At 45.0% G+C, this 12226-nt stretch overlaps 1 protein-coding gene across 1 annotated transcript in view; it reads right to left on the bottom strand.

Moving 5' to 3' along the window:
* ed (echinoid) overlaps positions 1-10516 on the bottom strand; it is a 122478-nt gene extending 111962 nt beyond the window's left edge. Inside the window, exon 1 of the mRNA XM_068229168.1 lies at positions 10408-10516. Coding sequence (XP_068085269.1) covers positions 10408-10516 — 109 coding nt within the window. The remainder of the gene's footprint in view (positions 1-10407) is intronic.
* Positions 10517-12226: the final 1710 nt, after the last annotated feature.

The raw sequence follows: 12226 nt of genomic DNA, 5'->3' as shown, positions 1-12226 counted from the left end.
TTCTTGGCTTTCTAGACCGGGGCCGCTATCTCACCGTCAGATAGCTCCTCAATTCTAATCACGTAGGCTGAGTGGACCTCGAACCAGCCCTGAGGTCCACGTAAAAATCCCTGACCTGACCGGGAATCGAAGCCGGGGCCTCCAGGTAAGAGGCAGGCACGCTACCCCTACACCACGGGGCCGGCTAATCGCTTATGATTACTAAGAGATAAAGTCAAGTTTGTTTGTTTGTTTGTTTGTTTGTCCGACTCACTGGCTGAATGATCAGCATTGAAGCCTTTGGTTCAGAAGGTCCCGGGTTCTATTCCCGGTCGGGTCGAGGATTTTAATCGCACCGCACAGGGTGTTGTGTTTATCCCAACACTCTCCACTTACATTCAGACAACCTACCACACTACAAACCACCACAGAAACAAACACTCAGTAGTGATTAAATCTCACCAAACAGGGTTGGCGTCAGGAAGGGCATCCGGCCTTAAAACAGGTCTATAACCACTTATGCGATATAGTACGCATCCGCGACTCCACAAGTGTAGAAAAAGCGGCGGAAGAAGAAAGTCGAGCTTGTTTGCAAAAAGTATATAAAAGCTGAAAACTAGCATAATTCAGAACTTAACCCGAGGGTTCTTGGTAGAAGTCACAGGAAGTATTCAAGCAGTAGCATTGCCAGTTTCCTTTCACTACTAAAAAAACCAAACCCCATGGCACTACAGCCCTTGAAGGGCCTTGGCCTACCAAGCGACCGCTGCTCAGCCCGGAGGCCTGCAGATTACGAGGTGTCGTGTGGTCAGCACGACGAATCCTCTCGGTCGTTATTCTTGGCTTTCTAGACCGGGACCGTTATCTCACCGTCAGATAGCTCCTCAATTCTAATCACGTAGGCTGAGTGGACCTCGAACCAGCCCTCAGGTCCAGGTAAAAATCCCTGATCTGGCCGGGAATCGAACCCGGGGCCTCCGGGTGAGAGGCAGGCACGCTACCCCTACACCACGGGGCCGGCCCTTTCACTACTACTCCTATTATTAAATGTGTTCATTCCTCCCCTGAAGGGGGAGGCGGGCCTCCTGGACGTTGACACGTCTCTTAGGCCAGGAGACTTGTATCGGATGTGCGGTGAAGGTGGGAGGGATGGCGGCCGTAGCCTATACTAGGAACTGTCCCGGCATTCGCCTTAGAGCAGGAGAATGGGAAACCACGGTAAACCATTCTCAGGACGGCCGACGGTGGGGAGCAGCCCCTCTCCGTCTCCCGAATGCAGAGGCGTAGAGCCACGGTAGAGCCGTGTCTACCTCTCCTGGGTTCGGTTGGTCTTCCTTTCAATTCTCCTCCAGCCAAAAGCACGAGACTATTGACCAGGTGTAATGTTGCTTAACTTCATGGGGACCTGTTTTACGGCAGGACGACTAAGCTGGTGAGCTATTACAATTATTAATTATATCCTACTAACTAATTTTCATCATCATCATCATCATCATCATCATCATCTGTTTACCCTCCAGGTTCGGTTTTTCCCTCGGACTCAGCGAGGGATCCCACCTCTACCGCCTCAAGGGCAGTGTCCTGGAGCTTCAGACTCTTGGTCGGGGATACAACTGGGGAGAATGACCAGTACCTCGCCCAGGCGGCCTCACCTGCTATGCTGAACAGGGGCCTTGTGGAGGGATGGGAAGATTGGAAGGAATAGGCAAGGAAGAGGGAAGGAATCGGCCGTGGCCTTAAGTTAGGTACCATCCCGGCATTCGCCTGGAGGAGAAGTGGGAAACCACGGAAAACCACTTCCAGGATGGCTGAGGTGGGAATCGAACCCACTTCTACTCAGTTCACCTCCCGAGGCTGAGTGGACCCCGTTCCAGCCCTCGTACCACTTTTCAAATTTCGTGGCAGAGCCGGGAATCGAACCCGGGCCTCCGGGGGTGGCAGCTAATCAGGCTAACCACTACACCACAGAGGCGGTCACTAACTAATTTTACGGTTTTAAAAGACGCTGAAGTTTTATAGCAAGAAAATCCACAGCCTGTTTCCAGTCATTTGACCGGGGCAGGAATGGAATGAATGAAGCCCCCATCTAGCGGCGAGGGTAGGAATTGTGCCGGTTGCCGAACCCTGTCGCACTCCTCTGGGGCAGCGATTAATGACTGACAGATGGAATGATATTGGAGATTGTTGCTGGAATGAAAGATGACAGGGGAAACCAGAGTGCCTGGAGAAAAACCTGTCCCGCCTTCGCCTTGTCCATCACAAATCTCAAATGGAGTTACCGGGATTTGAACCACGGAACCCAGCGGTGAGAGGCCAGCGCGCTGCCGGCTGAGCTAACGGAGGCTGTGAAGTTTAATAGCAAACTTGATGAAAACACACAGAACGGAATGGCTACGTCGTGCGAATCCTGTAAGCTTACATTTTGCAGATAGTGTGTTTGAGTGTTGTCGTCAGGAGCTCTGAAGATAGTTCTCTCATCTTCATACGAGGCATATGGTAATTAGCAATAGCCTTTTTTATTTAAAGGTATGGACACTTCCCACTCTCCAGGAAAATATCCAGTTAATAATAATAATAATAATAATAATAATAATAATAATAATAACAATAATAATAACAATAATCGAATGGCCTCAGCTACCGTTTGCAGATATTTAGATTTGAGGTCATATGGCCTGCTTGCGTATCAATTTAAACGTTCCGTTTTACTCAAATGGCAGCTCTCCTGGGTGATCTATGACTGATTTAATTAATTTTGTCGGGTAAACATCAAATGTGTCCCCAGAGATCTTTTACACGCCGACAAGTACTGCATGGAGCGCAGAATGGAAATATTTTACGCCCTTCAAAAATCCGACTATCTATGCCAGGTTTGAACCCACGTTCTTGGGATCTGGAGGTCAGTTCTCTACCACATATTCACTGTGCTAGTGCGACGTTTAAACAAATACACAGGCAGGCAACTCAATTTTGACAATATCCTACGGATATGAGCTACGAATTTTAGGTAATAAAATATAATAAAGTATGAGAATATATTATTTATTTATTCCTAAAAATTACAATCCTTTTCTTAATCATCATTATCCGGTCGATTAGATTAGCACTTTGCCTTTTTCTACCACTACAAGCGCCAATGTGAGTCAATGCAGAGTTTCACTTAAGCCCTTGTAACTACATTCAGTGTGGTCATTTTTCAAAAAAAAAAAAAAAAAAAAAAAGAAAGCCGCCTGAGTATATTGAACCAAGGAACACATTACAGAAAGAATTGTGTAAATAATTTGGCTAGGATTTGAATGAAAAAGAAAATTAGTACAGAAACAAGCTATTTTAGCCCGTTTTTTCGGATGAGCATTTAGGACGAAAGTTATTTTCAAAATTTGTTTTAAACCTTTCCGGGCTCTTTAGCCCTTCAACTTTCGGCACAATTGAGGCAATTGCTTAATTTTACGTTTTTCGTAGTATGGGGACCTCTTATCTGCTAAGAAATGTTTTCAACGTTAAAATGACAATACCAGACTCAGATAGCTAAACTGAGGGAAATTTTGAGAAAAGTCGGTGTACATTTGATATATTTTTTCTTTTATTTTACAATTGGCTTAACGCCGCGCCGACACAGATAGGTCTCATGGCGACGATGGGATAGGAAAGGCGGTGGCCGTGGCCTTAATTAAGGTACAACCCCAGCATTTGCCCGGTGTGAATATGGGAAAACTTGACCACCTTCAGAGCTGCCGGCATTGGGAATCAAACTCTCTATCTCCCGGATGCAAGCTCACAGCTGCGCGCCTCTAACCGCACGGCCAACTCGCCCGGTCATTTGATACCTAGAAGAGATTACAGAAAGCATGTAATTGAAATAACACTTTATTGACACAGTATTTTCGCTCTTAGAGACTGACAGACTTGCGTGACGGATACCTTTGAAAGGTGTTACCTCGTATTTCTTTGTGTAAAGGATTGAGAGAAGGTAGCAGTTTAACTAAAGTGGAGGAAGGCAAGGCCGATAAATTTCAAACGTTTTAATTAAGTGTAGTTTGGTAAAGTGGTTGTCATTGAATGTGTTCCAAGTTGAAAGTCTCTCTCTCACCCGGTACAATGAAACAATGGGATAGTTCTTCCACATTTACTGCCTTTTCCCCTTTGAATGCGGCTTTTGTGCAAGCAGCAGCAGTAGCAGTAGCAGTAGCAGACAGAGAGACCGACCGGCAAAGCGATTTGCGATAACCGAGCGCCCGTAGTATCAGTGGGAGTAGAGTACAACAGAGTAGAGTAGAGTATGGGGAAATGGCAGTGAAGCACGGCAAGGCAGCTTGTTGGCTTATGCTGGCCAGTCACGTGAACATAGCAACGATTCTATCACTAAGGCTAAAGCTCCTGATTGCTCGCACACGTCGTCCTCCCGAACAGTAATTGCTGCTGACTTACATAACATAATGATCACCGTTCTCTGCCCCACCCCCACCTCCCACACCTCACGACACGACTCCAGTTTCGGCAGCGGACTCTCTTTCTCTCGCGCACGATACGAATTATATGATACACACAGCGACTCCCATACAAAGCTTTCTGTGATAATGATTCGTATTACAGAGTCTTGCGACAGTGTTGATGATAAAATCCATGAACTATGCTCGTGTATGCGTAGACCTATGTGTGTGAGATATATAATAAATAGAGCCCGGAAGTTCAGGCATTTATTTATTTATTTATTTATTTATTTATTTATTTATTTATTTATTTATTTATTTATTTATTTGACTGAAATAGGCAGGCAAATAAGCACTTAAAATTTAAAAATAGGAGAAAAATGACTAAAATAGGCATTTATAATGATAAAAATGGGTCCTTAAATAATACTGATGGTTTAATGTAAGTCAATTAATGCACATCTGCATCCCATTTTACTACTAAATCTTACGTCCCCCTTTGGGTGGGGTGACAGAATAACATCAACGGTATCCCCTGCCAGTCGTAGTAGGCGACTAAAAAGGGGCTCTCAACTTGGGAGTGTGGTTTAGCGACCACGGCTCTCCTAGCTGAGTCTGTCGTTGCTCCGACTTAGTTATGTCAGGTACCTCTCTCTTACACCGGTCTAGAAAGCCAAGAATAATGGCCGAAATGATGCGTCGGGCTGACCACATGACACCTCGTAATCTGCAGGCCTTCGGGATGAGCAGCGGTCGCTTGGTAGGCCAAGGCCCTTCAAGGGCTGTAGTGCCATGGGGTTTGGTTTGGTTTCGTTTGGTTTGGTCCTCTCTCTTATCTTTCATTCCCGAACTCACTTGGTCAACCCTTGTTCTTTTCCGACCCGACGGTATTAGGTTTTCGGACCTTGGGGAGTTTATTATTTTCACGCCGTCCGTGGTACTTTCCTTTCTTTTGCCGATAACTTCATTTTTCGAAGTGTCAGATCTCTCCCATTTTGCTTTTGATTAGTGTGTGAGATATATAATAAATATAATAAATAGAGCCCGGAAGTTCAGGCAGTGTTAATAGAAGATGGTTACCAAGTTGTTTTGTCTCTTAAAACAATGATGATCACGACCACCACTTAATCTTACGTAGCAGGAATGGGACCTGGCAACCCTCTCGACCATTTGGCTTGTGGAGTGAATTTTCGGTAAAGATTTGTGTAATATTAAAATTAATGATTTTTTTATCTATTAAGTTAAAATGAAATGGTCTTCTTTATTATTAACACGGTATATTGGAATCATATTTTGTTTTCTTTCCATTGTTTAATTTTAATATATAAATAACAGCATAAAATATCCACAACTCAAAAGAGGCAAAAAGGGCACTAAAATATCAGACAGACAGACAGACAGACAGACAGACAGACAGACAGACAGACAGACAGACAGACAGACAGACAGACAGACAGACAGACAGACAGACACCGAGCTCGATAGCTGCAGTCGCTTAAGTGCGGCCAGTATCCAGTATTCGGGAGATAGTAGGTTCGAACCCCACTGTCGGCAGCCCTGAAAATGGTTTTCCGTGGTTTCCCATTTTCACACCAGGCAAATGCTGGGGCTGTACCTTAATTAAGGCCACGGCAGCTTCCTTCCCACTCCTAGCCCTTCCCTGTCCCATTGTCGGCATAAGACCTATCTGTGTCGGTGCGACGTAAAGCAAAAAAAGAGAAAGACAGACAGACAGACACCGGAAGCTAAAATACGCAAAAAAAAGCAAAATAAAAACTGGTCCTACCGTTGTGTCTATTTGACAATTCGATGTAAACACCCAAATAAAAAAAAAGACATATTTCCTAACTTCCCGGGTCTAACAATAAATAACCTGTGCAGTTGTGCTATCTACATTAGCTGTGTTGCCTCGCAAACTTGTTACAGTCGGGGTAGGAAGAAAATCCCCCTGTGGGTGGGGGCAGTAGAATAACACCGACGGTATCTCCTGCCTGTCGTAAAAGGCGACTAAGCGGGGCCCCAGGGGCTCTGGACTTTGGGACGTGGGTTGGCAACCATGGGGCCATTAGCTGAGTCCTGGCATTGTTTCCACTTCTTGTGCCAGGTTCCTCACTTCCATCTATCCTATCCGACCTCTCTCGGTCAACTCTTGTTCTTTTCCGACCCCGACGCTGTTGGGTTTGCGAGGGATAGGGAGTCTTTAATTTTCACGCCCTTCGTTGCCCTTGTCTTCCTCTGGCCGATATCTTCATTTTTCGTAGTGTCGGATCCCTTCCATTTTTCTCTCTGATTAGTGTTATATAGAGGATGGTTGCCTAGTTGTACTTCCTCTTAAAACAATAATCACCAGCACCACCACGACCACCGTAGGAAGAAAACAAGGGTTGACCAAGAGATGTCGGATAGGAAAGAGGCTCCTAGCACTAGTAGGTGTAAACAATGGCACACTTAGCTACGGTACCCTTGGTCACCAACCTCACCCTTCCCAAGTTGGGAGAAAGGGAAATAATTCGCCTTTAAAATAAGTATCACCGAGCGAGTTCGCCATGCGCTTAGGGACGCGCAGCTGTAAGCTTGCATTCGGGAGATAGTGGGTTAGAAACCCCGCTGTTGACAGCCCTGAAGCTGGTTTTCCGTGGTTTCCCATTTCCATACCAGGAAAATGCTGGGGCGCTACCTTAATTAAGGCCACGGCCGTTCCTTCCCATTCCTGTCACATCGTCGTCATAAGACATGCCTGTGTCGGTGCGACATAAAGCAGGCAGTAAAAAAAAAAATTAAAAATAACGACCTCAGTTGGCCTCTGCAGGCATTTTAATTTGGTGCCGTCTGCTGGGAAGCAAACCAGTGACTGTTCCTGTCCACGAAGTACAGTAAGCGAAACTATTAGTGATACCTGGTTTAACAAAGGTGTGGAACAAGGAGGGAGCTCTCCTGGTTCCGGTAATACTGCCAACTGTACGGAAATGAAATCTGAATTGAATCGATAGTATGATCGATCGATATGAATTTTCTAAACCTTTATTATCTTAAACCAACAACTGTGTCACACACACATTATATAACATTGCGGAATCTTTGTCCTAGCATGAATTCTATTTTTTGGCTTTGCTGTGTACAGTACTAGTTCGTAAAGTGTACGCCAGATGTCTCACGGAGATGTATAATCGATTCACAGTTTGTGTTTCAAATGTTGCCAATACGAATCTCGAAGATAACCGAGGTCTACCGATTCAGCACCAGGGAGCTCAGGTATCACTAAAAGTTTCGCGTACTCTACAGCTGACCAGTAAGAATGCGCATGCGTACCTACCCTATGCCACCTCCCCTATCGTGCCACCTGCTCAGGAGGTCTTGGTGTGAGTACTGAACAATGATTATCTCACATTTTTCTTTAATAATTTAAAAATACACGGCAAGCAACTTTTATCCTTTTAAAGACACTATGCAAATCTACAGGCCAAGAGATTTCGTCACAATCCTTTACGATGTCAGTCGGTTCAACCGTTCTCTCAAAATCGATGTTACAAAAATCAGCCTATTGTTTTAAATATATAGATTATTATTATTATTATTATTATTATTATTATTATTATTATTATTATTATTATTATTATTATTGAATTTGCGAATTTACCACTGAGGATCACACTAAAATTTCATTTTTTCTTTGTCTGAAGTTTCCTCATCCTCCAGTAATCCTTCGTTCATCCGCCCAGGCTCTTCCCGCCTTCTTCTTCTTCTTCTTCTTATTATTATTATTATTATTACCGAAGAGGATATTGTTCGGCATGAAGGATGCGATATGACAAATAACGCGAGTCAAGATCGATTTTCCCTCACACAAAACAAGTGGAATTTCTTTTCTCCTCGTGTGATCGTAATGCCGTACATGTATGATGGTATTGAACGAGTGTTAGGGACAATGGTTTCGATTTCAATCACGCTGTTGGTCTGACGACGTGTCTTCCGCAGGCGGGACGGACGATGATTGATGTGCCTCAAAGATCAAGTGCACCTTTCAGAAGAGTTGAGTCACACAGCGCGTGTTAAAGCGAATAAAGATTAATGTATGGAGATGAGAATGCGTTTTCAGCACACACGTAGGGTGGTGTAATCCTTTTCCTTTGAAATAAAGAATCTTTTGCTTATCAGTATAAGGACATCGTCCTGCATATGGTGTCATCCAAACACATCCGTCCATCTCATTTCCACATGGCGAACCGCTTTCAGCCAATCCAATAGCTTGCATAATCTTTTAATCCCGTTAATTTGATTGTGGAAGGGGCGGACGGCTGAGGGGGATAGCACGTGAGCGGGCGTGTGCCCCCCTTCCCTTCTCCACCTCCTGTCCTAGCCACAGGAAGCAGTCGTGCGTGCTGCGAGATCCGTCAGTGCAGTCGAGAAGAGATCTCGCTTCTATGTGCGGATGGCAATCACTGATATTGCTTCTCGCTTGCACGTGAAGTACTCAAGTGCGAGCGAATTGAATTACTTATGCAGTGTCCCCTGTGATTGAGGCTTTTACGACCTACGGTAAGTGAACTGCACGCTATCTACGACGCACGAAATTCTGTCTCCGCCACTGTAGTAACTCACAGTACCAGTGACCGAGGAAAACAAAATCGATACCTACCAATCGACACTGATGAAGAAAGGGGTGATGGTAGTGATTGTTGATTTTTACGGGATAATAATGGGATCGTCCGCCTCCATGGTGTAGTGCTTCCTGTGAATAGCTGCCACCACCAAATGGCCCAGGTTCGATTCCCGGCTATGCCACGAAATTTGAAAAGTGGTACGATGACTGGAACGGGGCCCACTCAGCCTTCGGAGGTCTACTGAGTAGAGAGGGGGGAGGGCGATTCCCACCTCAGCCATCCTCGAAGTGATTTTCCGTGGTTTCCCCACTTCTTATCCAGGCAAATGCCGGAATGGTACCTAACTTAAGGCTACGGCCGCTTCCTTCCTTCCCCCTTCCAATCTTCCTATCCCCCACAAGGCCCCTGTTCAGCGTAGCAGTGGAGGCCAACTGGAAGAGTTACTGGTCCTCCTCTCCAGTTGTATCCCCGACCCGTTTTCTCACGCTCCAGGACACTGCTCTTGAGGTGGCAGAAGTGGGATCCCTCACTGATTCCGAGGTAAAAACCAACCCTGGACGGTAAAGGGTTTAAGAAAGAAAGAAAGAAAGAAAGAAAGAAAGAAAGAATGGGATCATCAACGTCCGGCTCCTAGGTTGAATGGCCAGTTTAGTGGCTTTCTGTTTACAGGGCCCCAGGATCGATACCAGGCCGGGATGGGGATATCGTTCATTCTTTGTGTCCTTTCCTGTTTTATGACCAGATGCCCTTCCTGTCGCCAATCCTTTGTGAGGGTGGGGATGTATTTACTACTGCGCGTTTCTGTGGTGGATGGTAGTGTGGTGAAAATGAAATGGCGTATGACTTTTAGTAGTGCCGTGAGTGTCCGAGGACAAGTTCGGCTTGCCAGGTGCAGGTCTTTTGAATTGACACCCGTAGGCGACCTGCACGTCGTGATGATGAAATGATGATGAAGACGACACGTACATCCAGCGCCCGTTCCAGCGGAATTAACCAATTATGGTTAAAATTTCCTACCCTGCCGGGAATCTAACCCGGGACCCCTGTAACCAAAGGTCAGCATGCTAGCCACTTAGCCATGCAGCAGCACGGTAGTGGGGTGTGTTTTATGCACAAGAAAAGAAGTGTATTACGAGGAACACGAACACCCTACCTCCGAGCTGGAGGAGTTAACCAGTCACACCCGTGTATCGAACCCGGAGCCCTCTAATCGAAGACCAGTCCCACCATTCAGCCACGGAGCCAGATTATTATTATTATTATTATTATTATTATTTCATCCCGTAGGTGGAGGCGGTAGAATACATCCACGATATCTTCTGCTTGTCGTAAGAGGCGACTATTCGGGTGACCAGGGTTTCTCAACTTTGGAGTGTGGATGGCGAGCTTACACTTACGTGTGCCAGCCTCCTCACTTCCATCTTTCTTGTCTGACCTCCCTTCGTCAACTGTTGGTCTCTTTCGCCCTGACAGAATTAGGTTTGCGAGGTCTAGAGAGTCTCTCATTTTCATACCCTCTGTGGACCTTACCTTTCTTTTGCCGATACCTTCATTTTTCGAACGATTGTACCTCTGCCCTAAATAAAGTGCGCACTGGGCACGCAAGAAGTAGCTCGGCGACGCATTCTTCAAGCTGTGACTGTGGTGAAGAATTCCAGTCAATGCGACAGATCACCTTCAGCCTTCGGTAAACTATCGATACCTTCTGACGGCTTTAACAACGGCTATTCAGTGGCTGCAACAACTGGACATCCTAGTTTAGCTTTCATTTTTCATTTGTTAACTTATGTACTTATCTATATTTTGCATTATTTCTGTGTTTTTTATTGTTTCTTTCTATTTTTTCTGTATTGCACACATCTCCCTCGATTTCTACTTTGTGTTTTATCTCGAATTTTTAATTATTTAGTTTTGCAAATTATTAGTTGTTTTTCATAATGTTACTCAATTTGTGCGCGGCTTAACTTATACAAGAAAAAAACAGAAGCAAAGTCACCTGCGTACAGGCCATGAAGGCCCTTGGAGGAGTGGAAGGTAAAGGCTTCCACCATTGTTAACCTCGGCACGTGATGGGGTAGAGTGGTTAGCTCTACGCCCGGCCGCCTTTGCCCCCAGGAATTAACCTGGTGTAGGCTGGTGTAGTCTGAGTGAACCTCAGGGCCATATGCACCTCCGGAAGTGGAAATCTCGTTTCGTAAATTTTACGACTTCCTGACGGGGATTCGAACCCACGTCCTTCCGGGCGAACCGAGCACGCCTTTACCGCCTCGGCCAGGCAGCCCCTTTAACTTATACAATAAATAAATAAATAAATAAATAAATAAATAAATAAATAAATAAATAAATAAATAAATAAATAAATAAATAAATAAATAAACCTCTGCTCTGTTCCTCTCTGGTTAGTGTTAACAGGGGATGGCTGGCCAGTTGTACTTCCTCTTCAAACAAATTATCACCAACACCACCATTATTATTATTATTATTATTATTATTATTATTATTATTATTATTATTATTATCATCATTATCAACATTAAATAGGCTACGTATTACAGACAAGAGGAGGGCGTTAACAATATAACAAACAATTAAATAGAGAGAAACGTGGCTGTTATTCTAACAAAGCTTTCTCTCAAAAATCCCTCAGTAACACACATTAGTGTAACCCTACCAATGATGGATGATTGTTCCACCCCCCACCCGCACCCCCGCCACCTCTCGCACACTGGGAGGAGTTGTATCGCACGTGCTAGAGTTAAAAACCTCTCACCCATCAATCCCTCAAAACACAAAGCAAATCTCTCCCAGCAGAATATAATCTACAGACAAACATAATTTCCGCTTGTGAAAGGTTAGTGGGGGAATGGAGGTCGAGGTAGTTATACGAAAGGGATGGCCGTTCACACAGAGTGGGGTGAAAGTTTTAAATCGACATCACACATTGAGTGTGACACAATTGTCGCACGATGCGGCCCTAGAGTGCTAGACTGCTGGGGAGTACATATACAAAATATACGGTATACGATCCCATTCATAGAACTAGCGCTCCACGCTCACAGGTGTGTATGTGCATAGGCGGGCGGGAGCGAGAGAACATTAACCAGGTCCCAGGAGACCTTATTAATTGGCTTAAAACCTACAGCGAGCGTACAAGAGATGTAGTGCGCTAATATCAGTCAGAAAAGCGCTCGGAAAGGCAAATACACATGGAACAAA

Source organism: Anabrus simplex, chromosome 9, assembly GCF_040414725.1.
Source record: "Anabrus simplex isolate iqAnaSimp1 chromosome 9, ASM4041472v1, whole genome shotgun sequence".
In the NCBI taxonomy this organism is placed as follows: Eukaryota; Metazoa; Arthropoda; class Insecta; order Orthoptera; family Tettigoniidae; genus Anabrus; species Anabrus simplex.
The sequence above is the reverse complement of the archived record's forward strand: the minus strand, read 5'-3'. Positions and strand labels throughout refer to the sequence as shown.